At 42.9% G+C, this 22,670-nt stretch overlaps 1 protein-coding gene across 1 annotated transcript in view; it reads left to right on the top strand.

Moving 5' to 3' along the window:
• PFDN1 (prefoldin subunit 1) overlaps window positions 1-22,319 on the top strand; it is a 71,735-nt gene extending 49,416 nt beyond the window's left edge. The window contains exon 4 of the mRNA XM_047085659.1: window positions 21,462-22,319. Coding sequence (XP_046941615.1) covers window positions 21,462-21,545 — 84 coding nt within the window. The 3' untranslated portion in view covers window positions 21,546-22,319. The remainder of the gene's footprint in view (window positions 1-21,461) is intronic.
• The last annotated feature ends 351 nt before the right edge of the window (window positions 22,320-22,670 follow it).

The following is a 22,670-nucleotide window of genomic DNA, read 5'->3' as shown; positions in this document are numbered from 1 at the left end:
ACAGATACTGGACAGAGGAAGTGAGTTGTTCGATACTCAGTGTGGACAGGCCACACCTGTATTAATGAGCACTCTGCATGTCAGTTCGAAAGAACAAGATCCACACTGATACTTGAACCATAAATTGAGATCTCCGAGTCTACTAGATTTACAACAGAGCATTCATTACCCCAGATTCTTAATTTAAATACCTTCTGTTGAGTGAGGAGTTCTGGATTCTAGCCCTTGCTGTACTTTTTTTTTTTTTTAATTTAGTTTATTTGAGAGAGAGAATAGCTTGTGTGTTCACACCCGTGGGGGAGGGGCAGAGAGAGCACAGAGCCTGACCTGGGGTTTGATCCCACGAATTGTGAGATCATGACCTGAGCTGAAATTGAGAGTCGTAGGTTCAACTGACTGAGCCATCCAGGCACCCCTAGCCCTTGCTGTACTCTAGGCTTCAGGTTCCTTATCTGTAAAACGTGTTGGATTAGACGATATCTGTGATCACTTCTATTAAGTTTATCATTATAACATTGGTGTTTTTCTGAATTGACACTTTAGGAGCAAAAACACCCCCTTAAAATGAAAAGATGGAAGGAGGGAAAACAAAACAAACACCAGTTTCCTTTCATGTCCAGATTTAATTTATAAAGTTAATTGGAATCCTTTTTTTTTGAAGCTAAAATAAAAGTAGTTGTGTGCCTACAGCTTTGCCAGTTAAAGTGTAATACAAGGTAACAGCATCTCTTTTGATATCTTTATAGTAGTTTCTTAAATTACTGAAGTCACAAATGTGAATGTGATGGCTTAAGGTAGTTTATATTAGGCATTACACATTTTAGAGATACTTTTGGATGGAGTTGAATTAATTCTACAAACATAAAATAACATACCCAGGAAGACATCATTTTATTCATTGGTAGTATTTTTTTTTATCCTATACTGTCTTAGAAAATACATGCTACTTAGAATAGTGGCAAAAAATGTTCAGAAAATGTTCTTAAATTATTAAATTCCTGAATGTTCATGGACATTTTATCTTACTAAATATTAAAAAATGTATTTATATGAATTTTAATCTGATGCAGATAGTTACACTGCTTAGGACATTATCTTTTTTTTTTTTTTTTTTTTAAAGGTGTTGTTTTTAAGTAATCTCTATACCCATCGTGGGGCTTGAACTCACAAGATCAGGAATCCCATACTCCACTAATTGAGCTAGCCAGGTGCCCCAGGACTTTACCTTTTTATTTTTTCATTTTTCAGAGATTTTTCACCACATTATTTCATTTATAAATAAGGTGTTACGGGTGGTGCTTTCTTCCTAATTTTGATTAATTAGAGAATTTCTCCCACTTCACCTTGTTCTACTTGCAAACATGTCCTTCACCTGTCACCAGCATAATAAAAATATTTGAATTCCTTCATTATTCATGAAACCATTTTTTGGGTACATAATTACCTGGTGAGGGAATTCTTCCAAAATGGACACAGATGCATTTTACCCCTAACTTGTGTAAAATGACTTACTTCACTTTATTCTGCTTTTGTTTTTAAGAAAACATACGTGAGGGTGGAACAGTCCTCTAGATCAGGAAGCATTATCAGTTTCCACTGATGTTTTCTACACAGTCTGTTTTTATATGAGAGTCTAAAAGCTCAAACTCTGGATGATGCTATAAAGACATGGAAAATTATTCTTTCTTAGGGTTGGAGGAAGTGGTGACTAGTGTTTTTTTGCTGGTAGTATCTGATAATCCCCCCTCCCTTTAGCTATTCTAGGCATGTTTAGTTGTCAGGCGTTGTCAGACTAAATTGCTAAAAATAACAAATAGGGGGAGGCTGTTCTAAGGCCAGCTTTTGCCACTGTCTGTAATCTGTTTAATTTAGTTCCTAGGGAGAAAGGGCAAAAGGAACATGGTGCCATTCTCACTGAATGGATTTTTTGTTTAAAGTGCTGACAAGAACATTGTTTGAGCTCTCCCTTTCCCAAGCCCTATAGGGCTCACGCACCCACATCCATTTACAGTGCAGACCAGAGCTGGGGGGCTCAAAGAGCATGTTCTGATCAGTGGTTATGCTAGAGATTAACTAGGTGATTGTGGTCTTTTGCTAGTCTTTTAAATGTGACTTTTGACAGTGGAAATATGCAGTCAGTGTGTGAGAGAAGGTAAGAGGGAGAGAATGGTGATTACAAATGGGGGAGTTAGTGTGAGAATAAAGAAATCTTTCTGTTGAGTACTTTTCCCTAACGCACTGTTTAGAGAGTCAGGTTGTTTGATGAAATTAACCACACATTTGACTCCAGTATACCTGTATGCAATTTTAACCCACAGTGCCAGCATAAAGCTGTACTTGGATTTGGCTTTGACCTCTCTGTGCCTTCACTTCTTTCTAATATTTCTATTATAGAAATATTTATTTCTGTAGAAATATTTCTGTAGAAATAAATATTTCTATAATAGAAGTAACGGTCTATAAAGTAGAGATAGCAGTCTAGTACTTGTTTGTAAAACTATTGATCATAAAGGGATGGTTTAAATGCCTTTCCTATCTCCTGCTATGTATTCACCAGTGGTGGAGTATATGAAAACTAGGGCAGATTTTCAGTTATATTGCTGGTATTTTACAGTTTGTGTAACCCACCTGAGGGATTATTGATTTTTTATATTCTTAAGTTGCTTACTTACTTTTGTATCTGAAGTCCTATCCAACATCCCTTCCTTTGTGCAATTTTTTTTTGCGGGGGGGGGGGGACAGTAGGGGCAGGTGGTTTGAACCTGACCACTTCAAACACCAAAGAGAGAAATGGATTGCTTTTATTAGAGATTCTTTTGCTGGGGGGAATGTCTTGGGAAAGTTTGTATTAATGAAGATCCTCATGTTTGTTTACCTAAAGATTTGGGATTTGTGCACTTGGCTACTACAGGCTTTGGGAATGCTTGCTTATGTATGTATGTATGTATGTATGTATGTTCATTTTCCGAGAGTGTGAGTGGGGGAGGGACGGGGGGGGGGGACCAAGGATCTGAAGTGGGCTCTGTGCCGACAGCAGTGAGCCCGATGTGGGGCTCAAACTCACGAACAGTGAGATCATGAACTGAGCCAAAGTCAGACGCACCCAGGCGCCCAGGGGCATGCTTACTTTTAGACATTTCTTAAGTCACCAACCTGCCATACTCCCTAATTTAGTGAATTCATGATTTTAACTGAACTAAAGGTTCTCAAATACATAATGTAGAACACAGTCTTAACGACTGTCTGTGCTATATATATGATTAAGTCTTGTGATTCATGTGGAGTGACATAACTGGCAGTGCTTTAAATCTTTACAAGTAGCACAAAACAGGTGTAATTTGTAGTTGAGTTTAATCAGCTCTTGAAATTTGTAAAGAAAAACTTCACTTTCTGCTCAGAACTGGGCTTTCTTTGGAGTTCATATTCAAAGGCTTTATTCATGCATACTCTCTGCTGTCTTTAGATAGGTGGCGATAAAAAACATGAGAAAGAAGGAGCTTCTGATTGTACAGTTGAAGCCTTAAACTAGTTCAAATTTCAAACAAAACTCTAAAGTATCAATTGAATAAACTTTTGTTTTTTATTTTTTTAAAGTTTATTCATTTTGAGAGAGAGAGAGCATGAGCAGGGTAGGAGCAGAGAGAATTCCAAGCAGGCTCTGCACTGTCAGCGTGGAGCCTGCTGTGGGACTCAAACCCACGAACTGCAAGATGTGACCTGAGCTGAAACCAAGAGTCGGATGCTTAACCCACTGAGCCAATCAGGCACCCCACAACTGACTAAATTTTAAACTTAGATGCTTTTCATATCAGAGGTTGAGCTGATTTAAAACTGATTCCTTTGGGAGGAGTAAGCAATTCCTGGATTTGTAAGGCTTTGGCCAGTCGTAGTTGTTAGGTCAGAAGAAGTATATGCATATTTTAAAACAAGAATTATTAAGTTTTTGCTGAGTATCTTGATTATACATGGTACTTTGGGGTATGTCTAACTGTGGAGGCTTTTTGTTCTTTCATACATTAAGGGACACAGTCTCTTGTACTTAATATATGCCTTGCACTGTTAAATGCAACGAAGACAAAATTAGCAAAGACCCTGATGAGCATGGAGCTTATATTTTGGAGAAAGGGAGGGAGCAACAGATAATAAACAGTATAATTTATAAATGCTAAACAGAAAAATAACATGGAGTCAGGAGACGGAGAATGATGGGAGTGTATAAGCTATTTTATATAGTGTTGATTGGGAAGGTTTTACTTATAAGGTGATACTTGAGCAGAAGCCTGAAGGGAGTGAGAGAGCAAGCTATGTGTACATCTGGGAAAGAGGCTTTCAAGCAGAGGGGCCAGAAGGTATAAAAACCCGAAGGTGAGGTTGTAATTGATGAGTTGGAAGAATAGCACAGAGGCCAGTTCATTTGGAGCTGAGTGAGGTAGAGAATATTAGAAGAAATCAGGGAGTGGTTGAGAAGTAGATTACATAGGACTTGCAGGCCATATTAAAGGTTTTGGATTATGCTCTGGAACTGGGAGTTTTGGGTGGTTTTGAACAGATGAATGACATGATCTGATTCATACCGCTTTTCATTTTTGTTTGTTTCTTGAGAGTGCATGAGCCGGGGAGGGCCAGAGAGAGAAGGAGAGAGAGAATCTCAGGGTTCCATGCCCTGTGCGGGGCTCATTCTCACAACTGTGAGATGATGATGACCTGAGCCAAAATCAAGAGTTGGGTGCTTAATCATTTGAGACACCCAGGCACCCCTTGATTCATATTTTAAAAGGACCAGACTGGGTGCTATATTGAAAATAGAGTATAGGGGGCAAGGGTGGAAGCAAGAAGATCTGTTAAGAGGCTGTTGAATTATCCAGGGGAGAGATTGATGGTGGCTTGGACCAGGATGCAGTGCTAGAGGAGGTGGTCAGACTGAATATATTTTAAGGTAGTGCCAAAGACAATTGGGTGTAGGGATGGAAGAGAGGACTGAAGTTTTGGACCCTCCTTCCTCCCCATGTATCACTCATTCTCCTCTTGGAGAGATCTGGAAAGGGTTCATGGGAGAGGGGTCATTTCACCTGGGCCTTGAAGGTCAGTTAGAATTTTGCTTGATGTAGGGCTGGGGCACAGGAGAGAGCATTTCAGATAAAGGAAATCATGGGAACGAAAGTCTGGGAGTGGAGTGGTAAAGGAGGTTGGAGTGAGAAATGAGACTGGAGAGGTTTAAGAGAAAAGTGTTAAGGCTAAAATGAATGAAATCTGCATTGTTTCTGCTCACTTTGTGTAAGTACTACTTGTTCTGGGCAAGTAGTTATTCCCAGTGCCAGTGCTCTTCATTTAGTGTGGTTTCCACACAACATTCCATGTGTGCTGGGCTCCACAGAGATTGCATATGTTTATGGGAACAGATGTGCTATTGGTAGTTCATTGGTCATTGTTTCCTAGTTGAGCTTCAAGTTTCAAAAGTAATTTTATTATTTTTTAAATCTCCCTAATGTTTATTTTTGAGAGAGAGTGTGAGCGGGGGAGGGACAGAGAGGGAGGGGGACACAGAATCTGAAGCAGGCTCCAGGCTCTGAGCTGTCAGCATAGAGCCTGACGCAGGGCTTGAACCCACGGGCCATGAGATCATGACCTGAGCTGAAGTCAGACACCCACCTGACTGAGCCACCCAGGCGTCCCTCAGAAGTAATTTTAAAAGCAAATTGAAAGTTTGGTTTGTGATACGCAGGTAGAGATAATGAATAGATAGTTGAATATATGAATCTGGAACTCTAGGCTAGTGAAATATAATTTGAATTATCTATTATAGGTGGCATTTAAAGTTACCAAGCTGGATTAGGTCTACTAAGGAGAAGAGGTAGCTAGAGAAAGAATGAGTTTCATGGACTGAGGCCGAGGGCACTGCACCAGGATGTAAAGCTCTTACCAGAGGTGTAGACAGTGTGTAGTGTGAGTCCAAAGAACTAAGTGAACGCCCACATGGGCAAGCCCATGCTGAGACAAGGAGACTGTTCAGACCCTTCGTTTTGTGGTGGCAGCAGGAGCTGTCAACTCAGTTAGACTTGAGTTGCAAATGCTTTTTGGCCTTCTCTTACTAGTACTGACCTTGGAGCTGGGCAAGCCTGGTCTGCTGAGGGAAGCAGGTTCGTTACTTGGGGAGGGTTTGCAAAAGGTAGAGGCTGACGTCAGATTAGGCTTAGAGCTGAGCCCTCTGTCCATGGGCCTATACTGCAGGGAGTGGTTGAACACAGTTCATTTAGAGCACAGGAGATAAGAAACCCTGCTATGTTGAGTAATATTTGAGGGAGGTGAGTACTTAACATGAGTGAAAGCAAACATGCCTACTAATTTTGAACTAGTTTTGAAGTTTCCTAGTAACTAGTACCTTCCTTATTCCCCATACACACTCTCATATATGCACACACACAAATTTGTGCACTTTCCTACCCTCTTTCAGGATATACTAAGAAAAACTTGAACCTTGAGAATATTTTGTTTTAGTTCATCTCAAGATTCTTAGCAAGTGGTAGGTACTTTTTTTTCTTTGCTCGGATATGTGTAGCATAATGCCTTGGCATAATAATTAAGGGTATGAACTCTGAAATCAGATGAGTATGAATTTGAACTTCAGCTCTGCCACTCACCACATTGGGTAAATTAGCTTCTATAAGCCTAAATATGCTCTTCTATAAAATAGCAACAATGGTGTTGATGGAGAGGAACAATAAATAATCCCTTTATTATCTGCCTAAGTTTGGAACCAACTGAAGTTAGGCAGATTGTGTACCTTTTGCAAGCAGGCAGATGCTGGTAGAGCAAAAGAAGCTAAGCAACATTGCCTTTGCCCAAACATGCCAATCAGAAAAACCACTAGTGTTACATGCACCCCAATGTGTACAGCAGCACTATCAACAATAGCCAAAGTATGGAAAGAGCCCAAATGTCCATCGATGGAAGAATGGATAAAGAAGATGTGGTAAATAAATACATACAATGGAGTATTACTCAGCAATCAAAAAGAATGAATTCTTGCCATTTGCAACTACGTGCATGGAACTACAGGGTGTGATGCTAAGTGAAATTAGTCAGAGAAAGACAACTATCAAATGACTTCACTCATATGAGGACTTCAAGACACAGAACAGATGAACACAAGGGAATGGAAGCAAAAGTAAAAAATATAAATATAAAAATGTAAAAATGGGACAAAACACGAGACTCTTAAATATGGAGAACAAACAGAGTTACTGGAGGGGTTGTGGGAGGGGGGATGGGTTAAATGCCTAAGGGGCGTTAAGGAATCTACTCCTGAAATCATTGTTGCACTATATGCTAACTAATTTGGATGTAAGTTAAAACAAATTATAAAAGAAAAAGAAAAACCATTAGTTTTCCTGAGGGTAGATAGAGAGGCTACCATTATAGCTGACAAATACTGGAGGTTAGGAGGATAAGCATTTCTCCCTTAAAAAACACCTACTTTTTTTTTTTTTTTGTAATCTCTGTACCCAGCATGAGACTTGAACTCATGACCCTGAGATCGGGAGTCACATGTTTGACCCACTGCGCCAGCCAAGCACCCTCCAACCCCCGCCAAATACCTACCTTTTAACATAATACTTGTAAATCACTGGACACTGCCTGTACACAGCAAATAATAAATACAAGATTTGTTGTTTGCATATGTTGGATGCTCAGTAGCTGCTTATCAATTGAGCATATTGCCACCAAATGCTTATAAGATAAAGGTTTTTTTTTTAATTTGGAAAATAATAAAGACATACAAATGTACAAAGCTAACTTAACAAACACCTGTGTACTCACTACCCAGAACGAACCAATGTTCATTGTAATACTAATGAAATTGAAATCTCCTTTGTAACTTCCCTTCCAACCCCACCTCAACTTTATTCGTATTCACCGGAAGCAACTACTATCAGGTTTTTGGTGTGTTCTCTTTCCATCCCATGTTTTATGGCATCTTGTAGTTAACAAGTGACATCATATTGTTGCTATCTCTCAGTAACCTTTTTTTTTTTTTTTTGAGCTCTCCCCACATTAATATATGTAGTTCACTTATTTAAACTGCTGTAGGGTATTTATAATAACAAATAACTTTCTGTATTATATGCAAAAACCCATGGTCTATAACTTAAGTATATACCCTGAAAGTGTGGCCAAAGGGCCCAGGGACTTCTTCCATGTATAGCATAAATACAGCCATTGGTAGGGTTAGTTGATGGGCTCAAGAATGCAAGTACCAGCAGGTTAGTGATGTCTGCTGCCCTTATTTTCTAATGGCCATGGATTCTCTGGTGAAGCCATCTCATAAATTTCATGGCCTCTGCCCATGTTTTAGAAATGGAGATCAGGGGCGCCTGGGTGGCTCAGTCAGTTGAGTGTTTGGCTCTTGATTTTGGCTCAGGTCATTATCTCGTAGTTTGTGGGACTGAGCCCCATGTTGGGCTCTGTGGTGACAGCATGGAGCCTGCTTAGGATTCTCTCTCTCCGCTCTCTCTGCCCCTCCTGTGCTCATGTGCCCATATGCATGCACTCTTCTCTCTCTTAAAATAAGTAAACATTAAAGAAAAGAAGATAAGAAAAAAGAAAAGAAATGGAGATCAGATATCCTGCAAAGAGCCAGAACCAGAACTGGTCAGGGAAAGAGAGGAAGATGAGTGGGAACGCAGGATTCCAGATTTTAGATTCCACCCACAGTATTATTCATTTGTGCTCTGAAAAAAATGGGGGTTCCTGTATCATAATTGGATATTCCCAGTAGCTGGGCCTTCTAATATTAGTGGTTCTTTTCTTAGGAAAAAACCCCCAAACCCCAACTCTTCGAGCTAAAAGATTGTAAGTGGCTTCTTAGTGACCTAGCATCTGGAAATTGAAGAAAGGGAAAAATGAAAACCACTCCTTAAATCATGTTTGCAAAGAGAAGTGTGCCAAGTGCTCTTTTATTATTCTAGTGTCATTATGAACTTAATTGGTGTTATGTCAGCTACTTACATCAGAGCTAACAGCATATTAAACTCCATTCTGTTTGTACCAGTTCCATGGTAACTTGGGTGTGTGTGGAGTTGGGACAAGTGGCAGCTGTGACGTCTGGTCTGTAGAGTAATTCCATCATGGTATGAGCTCCTGGATCACCCCGGATGGAGAAGTATCACTGGGTGGTGTGAGCTAACCTCTCCGTGCCCTTCAGAACACTCCGAGCAATGGGAGCAAAGATCCTGGGTTGCTTGTCTGATCTAGGGGTATAGCTTAGAGTTCAATAACAGTAATTCCTTGGTGATACTGAGAGGTATAACTATTAGTTTCCCTTTTCTCTTTCTTAATGAAAAGAAAGCCAGTTTTTTGGAAAAGCTTTATAAATAGTTCTTTGATACTGGAGTGTATTTGTAGTTCTCCAGTTCTGCCCTCTGCTGACCTATACAAATCAGCAAAGGAGGAGTCTCTGAGTCATTAATCTGTGCTTACGGTGGCTTTGAGCTCTTGCTTGTTTTCACTGTCTCCTGTTCCTTTTATGGGTTTCCGGTTGCCATATCTCTATTTTTTTAGTTGTATAAATATGCTCTTCGATTGGAAAGTAGTAATGTGATCACGTAGAAGTTTCCTTACCCTTGTTTGTTCATTGGCTCTCCAAGAGTACCTTATTAAATCATTAAATGTTTACTGCTTCCGCTAATAACATTAAAGTTAGTTTTCACAAATTAATACATCAGTGTATTTTACCGTGCTCAGTTTGTGTGTGTTACTCTGAGTTTTACTCTGAGTTTTTGTGTGGAGTAAATACTGATTTGCTGTGACAGTAGTTCATTAGGAACTTGCCTTACCATGCCTGTTTTTTGTTTTCTTTGTTGTTTTTCATTTTTGTTTTTGTTTTTTTTTTGTTTTTTGGTAATTTTTATTTTAGAGAGGGAGAATGCGTGTGAGTGAGGGACAAGGGCAGAGAGAGGTAGGGAGAGGGAGTGAGAGAGAGAATCTTAAGCAGGGTCCACACTCAGTGTGGAGCTTTATCTGGCATTCAGTCCCACAACCCTGGGATCTTGACCTGAGCCAAAATTGAGTTGGATGCTCAACTGACTGAGCCACTCAAGCATCCTGCCATGCCTGTTTTTAAATACAGTGTCCTGTTTTTTCTCTTTGTGGAATAGCATTTTGAGAAGACTAGGAATTTTTAGTTTTAATTGAAATAAAGTTCACATAACATAAAATGCACAGTGTTGGGCAACCATGCCCACTGTCTGATTCCAGAATATTTTCATCACCTCCAAAAGAAACCTCTTATCCATTAAGTAGTTGTCCTTTTCCCGTCTCCCTCAGCACTTGGGGAGTTTAATCTGTTGTCTGTCTGTATAGATTTGCCTATTCTGGATGTTCATATAAATGGATCACACAGCATGTGGCTTTCAGTATTTGCCTTTTCCCACTTAGCTCGATCTTTTCTTTTTTCTCTTTTCTTTTTTTAAAATGTTTGTTTATTTGAGACAGAGAGAGACAGAGTGTGAACGGGGGAGGGTCAGAGAGAGGGGGAAACACAGAATCTGAAGCAGGCTCCGAACTGTCAGCACAGAGCCCAACGCAGGGCTCGAACTCACGGACCGTGAGATCATGACTTGAGCTGAAGTCAGAAGCTCAAGCGACTGAGTCACCCAGGTGCCCCTTTTTTTTCTTTCCTGTTTATTTATTTATTTAGAGAGAGAAAGCATGAGCCAGGGAGGGACAGAGAGAGAGAGAGAGAGAGAGAAAATCCCAAGCAGGCTTGGCACTCACTGTCAGTGCAGGGCCTTAGGCGGTGCTTGAACCCACAACGGTGAGATCATGAGGAGATCATGACCTGAGCCAAAATCAAGACTCGAACGGTTAACTGACTGAGCCACCCAGGTGCTGCCACTCCATGTTTTCAAGGTTCACATCTTCATTCCTTTTGACGGCTGCACAGTATTCCCTTGTATGGGTGTCACATTTTTTTCAACTGATGGGCTCTTGGGTTGTTTCCACTTTTGGGCTATTGTGAATATTTTTGTTTGAATACCTGTTTTCATTTCTCTTGAGTACATGCCTAGGAGTGGAATTGCTAGGTCATGTGGCAGTTTTATCTTTTAACTTCTTTTTTTTTTTTTTTTAATTTTTTTTTTTTCAACGTTTATTTATTTTTGGGACAGAGAGAGACAGAGCATGAACGGGGGAGGGACAGAGAGAGAGGGAGACACAGAATCGGAAACAGGCTCCAGGCTCCGAGCCATCAGCCCAGAGCCTGACGTGGGGCTCGAACTCCCGGACCGCGAGATCGTGACCTGGCTGAAGTCGGACGCTTAACCGACTGTGCCACCCAGGCGCCCCTTATCTTTTAACTTCTTAAGAAACTGCCAGACTGTTTCCTACAGCCGCTGCATCATTTTACATTCCCACCAGCAGTATATGCAAGTTCTAATATCTCTACATCTTTGCCAGCATCTGTTTTCTGGTTTTGATTAGAGTTATCCTAGTAGGTGTAAAGTGGTATCTCACTGGGGTGCCTGGGTGGCTCAGTTGGTTAAGCATCTGACTTCTGCTTAGGTCATGATCTCACAGTTTGTGAGTTCGAACCCCACATCAGGCTCTGTGCTGACAGTTCAGAGCCTGGTGTCTGCTTCAGATTCTGTGTCTCCCTCTCTCTCTGCACCCCCCCCACCATAAAACATTAAAATTGGTATCTCATCATGGTTTTTACTTGCATTTTCCTAAGGACTAATGAGGTTGAATATCTCTTCATGTGCTTATTGGTCATTCATATATCTTTTTTTTTAATTTTTTTAATGTTTTATTTATTTTTGAGACAGAGAGAGACAGAGCATGAGCAGGGGAGGGGCAGAGAGAGAGAGCGAGACACAGAATCCGAAGCAGGCTCCAGGTTCTGAGCTGTCAGCACAGAGCCCGATGCGGGGCTCGAACTCACGAACTGCGAGATCATGACCCGAGCTGAGATCGGACGTTTAACTGACTGAGCCACCCAGGTGCTCCTCATATATCTTTTTTTTTAATTTTTTTTTTTTTACGTTTATTTATTATTGAGAGACAGAGTGAGACAGAGCATGAGCATGGGAGGGGCAGAGAGAGGAGGAGACAGAGAATTTGAAGGAGGCTTCAAGCTCTGAGCTGTCAGCACAGAGCCTGACACGGGGCTCGAACCCACCAACTGTGAGATCATGACCTGAGCCGAAGTCGGACACCCAACTGACTGAGCCACTCAGGCGCCCCCCCCCCCCCCATATCTTTTTTGAAGAAATGTCTGTTCAAGTCCTTTGCCCATTTTTTAATTGGGTCCATCTTTTTGTTGAATTGTAAGGAAACTGAAATTCTTTATTTGCTTGGAGCAGAGAGTAGTGCTGAAGTGACTTCAGGTGTTTGCTCACATATCTCACTGCTAGTCTTGCCCTCACAGTTGAGTCAGGTGCACCTCCACGTCCAAGAATGCAAGGAGTTGCCCTTACTTCCTCTCTGAGAGGGCGCACCCTTTTCCACCTACCCCTTTATCATGCCTACAGGCCAAACTCCACTGTAAACACTGTGAGTTGGATTCTCTTGGTTTTGTAAAACAAGGACAAAATAAGATAAACTGAAATAGTAAAACGTATTTTATTTGCTCATTTGGAAGACTTGTAGAGTATTAGGCCCACAGAGTCACAGAGTTACAAAAAGATTGTAACAGATTCCTCTGCTCTATAAAAAATAACCCCAATAGTAATTGGAGATATCTGGGGAGCATATGGGAGGTAAGAAAGTGGGGAGCTACTAAAAACAATTGGTTCAAGAAATTTTGCTAAGAAGGGAAGGAAAGGGGACAGTACCTACAGGGAATGTGAGGACAAGAAAGGGTTTTTAAACTGATTTGTCTTAAATCATCTGCTACTGGGTCGCTTAGTTGGTTAAGCTTCTGACTTTGACTCAGGCCATGATCTTGTAGGTTTGTGGGTTTGAGCCCCACGTCCGGCTTTACACTAAAGCGCAGAGCCTGCTTCTGATTCTCTATCTTCCTCTTTCTGCTCCTCCCCTGCTCGTCTGCTCTTTCTCAAAAATAAACATTAAAAAAAAAATTAAAGTGATTTGCCTCAACAATAAAGATCTTTCAGAGAAAGGGAAATGGAAAATTAGAAAGGAGGAAAAAGGCTGACTGCAGCAGTGAAAGTTTTGAGGTGAGTAGAGATGGAACCAACACCCGAGTGGAAGGGTTGCGTTTTGACAGAAGCAGGGACACTATCCATTTTAACAACAGGGTAAGAAGAGAGTATATGTATCAGTGTGGGTCAGGTGGAAGATGTGGTAGTGGGAAGAAGAGAGAATTCTCCTCAGATTGCTTGCATTTTCTCAGTGACTTGGAAAGGAGGGGGCAGGGAGGAGGTAGTATAGGAGATTTGAGGAAACAAGAATAAAGTGTGGAGTAGCTATTTTGGAGAGCACACAAGTGAACTTAGTTTAACAGAATACTGGGTCAGTGTTGTGCCCATTTGAGATTCATGGTCCTGAATTTAAAGTGAAACCAGCACATTTCAGTGTTCTTCTCTAGCAGCATTTAGGTATAAGCGTGGAGTAGGCAGATGGGTTTAACTTGGGCTGGCATTTTGCCAGACAAGTGCAACAGAGGGAGAGCAGAGTGGAGGAGAAAAAGTATTTATAAGGGGTTAAATATAAATGGTGCACTGTGGAAGCTTAGCTGAGTAAGAGGGAAAAGGCCATGGAAGCATAATATGTAATGAAAACCTTGTCATCGGGATGAGGTTGAAGACATGCCAGAGTTGAGAGTTATCAGAGTGACTTGGAAAAATATGAAGTAGCAGTGGTAAAAATGAAATTTTGAGGTGGCGCAGTTAGTGGTGTTGACATGGTGTCGAGCGTATGACTGTGGGGTGGGTGGCTGAGGTGGGGTGAAGTAAAGACTGTGAGGGCAGAGGAGAGCACGGTATTGAATGGATCATCTACATTTTTGTTGGAGTCACTTTGAGTGGTGCAGCAGTGGTGGATGGGAAGACCATGAGCCATCAGCGAATGAGGGACAGTTCCCAGTATCTTGTAGACTCTGGCAACAAGGAGTTACGGGAGGATGGTAAGGCATGCTGCCACAAATTTCAAGGACCAGAGTTTGGGAGGAAAAAAGAGGGTTTGGCATTGGGTTGAATGAGTGAATGAATGAATCAGAAGGATGGATGGTTGGACATTTGGGCTTTTATCAGCTTTTCTTGAAAGTTAAAAATCTCTGAAATCTCTACCTGCTGGATTCAGTTAAGACTATTTTTTAAGAACAGAGTTGACAGACTATAGCCTGGCTAGCCAGACCCACGTTGCTGCTTGTGTTTGTGTGTTTAGAACACAGCTATCGTTCATTTTCGGTGCACTCCTTAGTATACACATCGTCTGTGGCAGCTTTTATACTGTGACGGCAGAGTTGAGTGGTTGTGACAGAAACATCCTCACAGAGCCTGAGATACTGTATCTTTGGCCCTCTGCTGACTCACTTTGGAACAGTGGTTCTCAAAGTGCCTCAGAATCACCTGGAGAGCAGTGAAAACACAGATTGCTGGGCTCCATCCCTAGAATTTCTGATTCAGTGGGTCTCGGGTGGGGCCTGAGATTGTGCATTTCTAACAGGTTCTCAGGAGTTGCTGATGCTGGAAAAATTCCAGGGACCACATTTTAAGAGCCATTGCTTTAGATGTTTAAGGCCATGGGCAGGTTCTTTCTCCTCTTAATCTTTTCTGAGCCACTTGACATGATTTACTGGCATGTCTCATCCCTTTTAAGTCTGATGCCCCAAAATGTAATGATTCTTTGAATGTGGCCTCATCAGCACCATGTGCACTGGAATAGTTGCCCCCTGGCTCTGTTTACCTAGGAGTTTCTACTTTCTTTCCTGGGTTGTCTGATGGGCTTGGCTTTCTCTGGGACTTAATTGAAGCTGATGTGTTAGGGAGGGCAACACTGGTAGAGATCACCTAAACTCCAGGGAGACCTAGGGGCCAACCACTGTTGTTTGAAGGAAAGAATAAACCTTACTTCCACCCCCATTGTGTTTCTGCCATAAGGTGTTGAGTAACGTAGAGGTTTGACTTGGGCAGATTGAGCATGTGATTACAGGTAGGATTTGGGAGTCTGACCCTGTTCAGTAGCAGTGTCAGAGTCTCTTTGCAGGTTAAGAGAACACCTGGGAGAAAAACAAGGTCAATGCTCAGCTGAAACAAGTCTTTTAGCAGAGGAACCTTTGAAAGAGGTTTTGAAAGCTGTTTCTAAAAGACACAGAGACAGTGACTGTTTCTTAGATTTCTCTTATATTCTGCTCCATGCCTACAATTACTTTCTCATCTTTGAGCTGGTCTCCCAGCCTTATGTTCTAGTTCAGAAGGTCCCTTATAGCCTAGTTGTGTCCTTGATGGTAAAGTAGATGCACCTCATGAGTTCATAAATAGACTCGTGTCTGTGGACCAGTTAGTTGTCTCTTAGCTTTCGGTTGCCGGTCAGACTTGGCCTGTCTGGCCTGCTTCTGGTGAGTGCTCTTTACCCATTCACTTGCACTTTCAGAGCTCTGCCCTGCTTCTGCTTGCTGTAGCCCTGCCCATCTGTCTCTGTCTCAATTCCCTTCCTGACTTCTCTGATTGTGCCTCCACGTTGCTTTCTTATTTTCTCTTCCTCCTTTTGTTTCTCTGCCTTCATCACAGTGTACTCTCCCATCTGCTAAGACATGCCTTCTCAGTCTTTGGTGAATTTTTGGCCTCTTGCTAAACTTCCCGTGTGGGCAGCTGGTACCCTCTGGCTGTTTTAGAGTTCTGCACACTGATAGAACATGAGAATCAGTGAGGCTCTGAGTTTTTAATTTGGAAGTCATGGGAACAACAGTGAGAAGGTAGCCTTTGCTTCACGCTTTTAGATTAACAGTAGAGCTTGAAGTTAGCAATGGTCTGCACAAGCTGGAAGCTATGGATTCAACATAAGGGAGAAGTGTTTGGCCAGGGTAGGTCAAATTCAGGATCTGAAACATGGGATTCAGAGCAGAAGGTCTCTGAACACAGATTCCCTAGAACATCAAGGGTGCGAGGGGGGGATCAAGATGGCCCTTTCTACTGATCCTGTACTGGATTGGAGTCTGGGGACAAGCTAGAAGGTCTGCTTTTATCCACCATTACCCCCCATTCTTCCCCCAGCTCTGTTTTACCTGTGTTGTTTTGTCTTAAGAGGTCATTTGAAGAAAACGTTTTGTGACTAAAGAATAATGATGGGGGAGTGCAGATACTGATACTGTCCAAATCATTTTACAAATGGGGAAATGGAGGATGAGAGGGGAAAACTACTTTCTATGCCCTAAGAAATGACAAATAGGAAAAATATTAGAGAAGGGGGGGGGGACAAAAGTTCTGAGGAAAAAAGTATAGAGATAAAGCATCAGAAGTTGAATTACTTCAGGAGTCTTTCTGAGAGATTCTGTGAGGTCAGAAAAGTTCTAGAGACTTGAGCCTCTTTCTTTCATGGGAGGATGTGACTAGAACACTAGCCCCTCAGCCTGACTCCCAGAAAGAAGAGCCTCAGGCCGATGAGTAGTACCTCAAGCAGTGTCATTTCCCTGGCCATGCTGAGCCCCACAGGAAATCTCAGAATTTCACTCCAGAACAAGGCCCACAAGAATGTCGCTGCATCCAGGGCTCTGTGGTTTGATTCCACTAGAGAGTTTCCTAGGGTAAAGGTTCTGAGGGAGATTGCTCAGCAACACACAAAAATGCTGCAGCAGATGCGTTCCTGGGACTCCTGCTGGAAGGTGTGGGTTTAAAAGGCCTCCGGAAGTTTACACAGCAGTCATAATTCCCCTGGAGCTCCTGGCAGCCCAGGCCAGTCTCAGAGCATTTTCTCAAGGATTTCCAACTCCAGGACATGGGAAATTGGGATAGCTTGTTTCACAGTTTCACAGGTTGGTTTGATCAAGGGGCCTGAACCTTAGGACCTGTTCTGTTTATGGAAGCCAAGCCTTTGATTTTCCCATGGACATCAGGGAGGGTTGAGTTTTAGACCTATGTATACCTAGGGGCAGAGGTTAGAAGGCAGTGCCCCAAACTGAAAACCATCTTGAAGGAGATGGTCAGTTTTTACCTTTGCTTGCTCTGTTAGTGATCCTCATTCCAAGTTGTGAGGGAGAACTACAAAGCAGCAGTGTGTATATAAGTAAATCAGTAAGTACTCATTTCCGATAATAAATGTACTTTTTTCAACAAGTATTGAGTTCCTGTCTTGTAGCAGCCATTTTTCTAGACACTGGGATTATAGCAGTGAACAGAACAGAGTCTTGCCCATGATCATGGACATTCCTTTCTTGTAAGGGAAGACCCACAAATAATGCTTCTTCCAGTGGTAACAGGCTGTGCATGCAAATCAGGGTGAGAATAGGGAGCGTGGAGCTGCTGTGTAGTCACAGCAAGAAGCATTTGAGAAAGGGCTGAAGGAAGTAAGTGAGCAAGTGCTGTGGATATTTGGGGAAGAGTGTTCCTAACGGAGCCAAAGGGCAAACGCCAAGCAGGAGCATGGTGGTGGGTTGGAGGGGCAGTGCGTAGTCGGAGGTGGAGGCCAGTGTTGCTGGAGCTGAGTGGGTGAGAGGGAGTTGAAGTCAGAGTCTGCTGAGAACAAGTCTAAACATGGCTTTTCAAAAGGGCTTTGCCTTCTACTTTGAAATAGGAAGCCATTGGAGCATTAAAAGAGGACTCAGCACTGTGTGAAGAAACTGAAGAGGATCAGAAGGCAGAAGGGGGCATAGTTAACTCTTGATTTAGGTTTAGGTCACGATCTTGTGGTTTATGAGATCGGACCCCACACTGGGCTCCGAGCTGAGCGTGGAGTCTGCTTAAGATCTGCACCCCCCCCCATCCCTTCCCTGCTCACGCGTGTATGGTCGTGCGCACTCTCTCTCAAAATCAACTTGGGAGACCACTTAGGAGGTTATTTATTAAGGTCAGATTATGGATACATTTTGAGATAGTGCTCATAGGATTTGTTGGTTGATGTCAGATGTGAAAGAAGGAAGATTCAAAGGTGACACCAAAGGTTTTGAGCATTTGCAAGAATGGAGTTGTCATCTATAGAAGTGGGGGAGACTGGGGTCCACAAAATTTCTGGTTTGGTGAGTTTTAGGAAGAAGGTGTAGAAATTTAAGAAAGAAAAATTTTTGACTTAATCAGTTTCCTTAAGGTTTTGCGTCCTTTCTGTCTCATTTTTATTTGGATCATTTCTACCACAATTTTTTTGGGAGAAGTACAGGTCCCGACATACTTTTAGAAATTCTTACCCAGGCCTCTATGATTCAGTGTGGTCAGAAGGTGTGAGTACATAAGAACTTTGGGTAGACTTGTTCTCTGGGGCATCCCTCATTTCATGGTTTCCTGGGGCTTCTTCACAAATTACTACAAACTGGGTGGTTTATTTTTTAAAGTTTATTTATTTAGAGAGTGAGTGTGCACATGAGTGGGGAGGAACAGATAGCAAATTCAAAGCAGGCTCTGCACTGTCAGCACAGAGCCCAGTGCAGGGCCTGAACCCACAAACCGTGAGATCATGATCTGAGCCTAAACTAAGAGTCACAGGCTTAACTGACTGAGCCACCCAGGCGCCCCATAAACTGGGTGGTTTAAAACAATAGAAAATTATTCTCTCACAAGTTCTGGAAGCTAGAAGTCCAAAATCAAGGTGGTGTGGGGTCACCCTCCTTCTGAAGCCTCTGGAGAAGAATCTTTCCTTCCTCTTCATAGCTTCTGTTGCCGACCCTTCTTGGGTTATAGATACATCCTTTCCTTTCTGCCTCCATCAAGGAATGGCATTCGGTCTGTGTCCCTTTTGTCTTCATGTGGCCTTATAAGGACACTAATTATTGGATTTAGGGCCCACCCTAATTCAGTATGACCTCATTTTAATGTGGTTATCCCTGCAAAGACCCTATTTCCAAATAAGGCCACATCCATGGGTCCTGGGGGTTAGGGCTTTAATGTATCTTTTTGTGAGACAATTCAACACACATCACATACTCTGATTCAGGTTTGATTGTGAAGGTCTTCTTGGCTTAGGTATCTTTAAGGATGAGACAGAAACTACTGAAAAAGTTAGAAAACAGTTCCCTCTGTGTTAGGGGTGACCCATCTGGTAGGATGAAATAAAAATTGTATTTATTTTTTAAATTCTTAAAATAAGTTTTATTTTGAGAGAGCAAGCAAGCGAGCGAGCATGAGCATGAGCAGAGGAGGGGCAGAGAGAGAGAGAGAGAGAGAGAGAGAGAGAGTTAGTCCCTAGCAGGCTCTTGCTGTCAGTGCACAACCCGATCCTGATCCTAGGATCAGGATCCCGTAGGATCCTCATGGGCCTTGATCCTACGAGCCATGAGATCATGACCTGAGCCGAAACCAAGAGTCAGACACTTAACATACAGAGCCACCCAGGTGCCCCCGAAATAAAAAATTTAATGTGCAAAAAGTTTATTTACGTAATTAAAGATTTCAACATAGACAAGTTTATTTTGCGTTATTTTTTTGAAACTTGAAGACTTTAGGTTATAAAGTGGTAAAAATCCTGAAAAAAAAATCATAGAACTGTAAGTGGAAGATGGAAGAGACATAGAATGATGAATTTTAAAGATAAGAATTTTAACCTGAATTTGTCCAGAGGCCTGTACAGTAGGTAGAAAAGTTCTGGCTGAACTTTTGCCAGCTGGGCAGCGAGTTGATGGAGATAGAATGCAGCAGACCTGATGGGTCCCTGGGCATCAGCTGATGCTGTGGGAGCACAACCCCGCTTGCCCCACTGGCCTTTTCCTTAGATTTCCACAGGGCTGGGAAGGTGCCCAGATGGTACATGGCCCTCACTATTTAGCTCCTGCTCCCCTTCTGTGCAACACCCAGTACGTGTACATTCTTCAGTGGTGTGTCAGGAGTTATTAGTATTTCCCTCTTTAAGTCACCACATGTAAAGTCTAGGGATTGTTTATCAAAGGAACTTTGAGTTCCCATTCTGATATCACACTGATAATAAATTCCTTAGCACCAGCGTACATCTGTGGCCACTGTGAGTTTTATGGAGCTCCTGTTGTTTGGTAAGGAATGAATGGTGTGCAAGTTGGACAAATGAGAGAGGAGTAGAGAGATATGGCTCTTTCTAGCCTTCAGGAGATTTCAAGTTAGGAGAAGCCAGACGGGAATTAGAGGCTCAGATAAGAACTGATAAAGATGCCACAGCATTGGAACCTATAGGAAAAAGTCCCCTGTTGCATTTAATAAATATCTGGACAGAGAGTGGGAGAAGTTAGAAGGATATGTAGAGGGGCATCAGAGATTTTAATGGTGAAGGCCTCAAGCCCCAGAGGCCTTCATTTTGATTTTCCTGCCGCGGTGGTTTGGTTGGGCATCAGTTCCCAAAGAAGGCCTGTCAGGCCAGGCTGCTCACTTGTTCTCTGGCTCAGTCTTTCCCAGGTCATATGGGCACTTGAACGGTCAAAGTGAATCCACAGCTGCTAGGGTGTAGGGGTGAATGAGAGAAGGGCACTGGATGCATCTAAGCTGTCTGGGTCAGGGCTTTGCATTACTGACTCCAGTGTGGCTTAGTCACATGCACCCTTAGGGGATTATTTTGAGTATTTCTGAAAAAGGGAGCCTCATTTCATGTCAAGTGAGAATGCAACCACAAGTATGTCCCCAGGGGAGGGACCAGTGGTGAAGCCACCATATTTTTGGGGTGACCACAGGGCAAATAATGTACAGACATCATTTCCTTTGACTAATCTTTTGTAATCCTGGCCCAGATGTGGCTCCTGAAAGTAGTTTAAGTTCTTTGTCTAAGTTGAGATTTTTAATTTAGGACCCAGATGGGGTAGGGAGGTGAACGTCCAAAAGGTCTGTTTTACTCAGTGTGTCACTGTCCTGGATTCCTGGCAGGCAGCGGTTTCATTAGAAAAGCAGATTTCATCCTGACTCATCTGCCTCGATGAGACGTGTGATACAACTTAGCACTCGTGCAGCCTGCCCTCTGACTGGACAGAACGGAGGGTGCCCAGTCCATTCTGCAGCAGTGGCAGCTACAGGCGCCTGGCCTGAGCTATGGAAAACCTTGAGAGACAGTCTGTTATGCGGCCGGAGCTTTGTCCTGGAATTTCCTGGCCTTTGTCTGTCTGGTATAACTTCATGTACTGAGACGCCTGTTTTGAGTTCACTTCCTTCTGGGGGAAGAGTGCAGCTGCCTTCCACTGAGCATTTCTGCTTCCTGCACCAAATAACTTGCCCCTCCCTCCCTCATGTCTGTGGGCGGGATGAGGGGAGCACTCTGGGCAGGTGTGTTTGTACCAGGCCCCCAGGAGACAACATGCTAGTGGAAGTCACTGTTCACAGAGGAGAAGCCATTACCATTGGGCAGAAACGCTGCATCTGCCAGCCTGGCCCATACCCCCTAACCCTGGTTTCTTTGTCATACTGCAGCAGAAAAAATCCTACCTGGAGCGGAGTGTGAAGGAAGCTGAGGACAACATCCGGGAGATGCTGATGGCACGAAGGGCACAGTAGGAAACCTCTAGTGAAAGCTTCCTGCCCCCTTCTACTCCTGGCAAGGGCAGAGGGGCCCATGTGGGGAAACATCCTCTCTTCTGCCCTGATGGACTTTGTATTTGAGTGATCTGGTAACCCTGTGTTTTCTACTTCACCCTGATCCCCTTTTCGATCCTGGCTCTGCCTGCCACCCCTGCCCGACATTCTTCTCCCCTGGCGTGAGTCACGAACACCCAGGAAAGATGGGGGCCAGGACAGATAGGGGAGCTCTGCCCAAACCTACTAGTTACGCTGGTTAGACCAATAAAAGGCATCTGTTCCCCCCACCCACTCTAAGTCTGCCTTTCTTGAGAACTGAGGGCCAGAGGCTTTCAACCTCGGCTCCTCCCTGACCTGTCCCCCTCCAGAGCATTGGCTCTGTTCCTTTCGCATTGAAGCCTTTCCTGGTTCTTTTTTTTCCTTTCTGTTCCTTTGAGTAAATCCTACTTCTGAGCTTCCATGCAGATCAGGAAGAAGGGAGACCAGGGTATAACTGAATTTAAGTGAACCTTGGTGGCATTCTGCCTAAAGATTCCTTCCCTGTTTCCTCCCACATGTTCCATACGAAAATGCAGTCAGGCTGTCTTCCGGTGGACAGTACAATCCTAAGGCCTCCTAGAGGCTTAGGGGCAGTGGTGTGCTGGAGCTGGCTTGTACTGGCTCTGGAGAGCCAATTATTAAAAATCAAGTTATGTAAATATGTAATCCTATTTAAAACAAGGGTAATAAATATTCAGACTTGTCCCTTCCTAATTACTAAATCTGGCCATTATCTGTTTCTGAGGTTAACAGTCTATCGCAGCTGGATGATGGAAATTGGTGTATTCCTGCGCTTTTCTTCCCAACTCCACATCAAGTTGGTAGCTTGAAATCAGCTATTGTGGGATCATTTACTCCACAGTAATCAGGTGATGGACAAAATATGGTTTTAAAGACAACTGGTAGTTAAATATTTATGAGCACCTCACTGCCACTGCTTCAGAGTGCAGGTGGGCAGGCCGAGATCTGTCAGCTGTAGCCTCTCAGGGGCAGCTGACGGATATTGACTTGCTGTTATGGCGGCTCAGCGCCACCCTGTGGCCAAAGCTGAGATGGATGTGGGTG

The sequence above is a fragment of the Lynx rufus genome, unplaced genomic scaffold, assembly GCF_022079265.1.
Source record: "Lynx rufus isolate CCGP_SWC_20201006 ecotype Redwood Valley unplaced genomic scaffold, mLynRuf1.p SCAF_1, whole genome shotgun sequence".
Taxonomy (NCBI): Eukaryota; Metazoa; Chordata; class Mammalia; order Carnivora; family Felidae; genus Lynx; species Lynx rufus.
The sequence above is the reverse complement of the archived record's forward strand: the minus strand, read 5'-3'. Positions and strand labels throughout refer to the sequence as shown.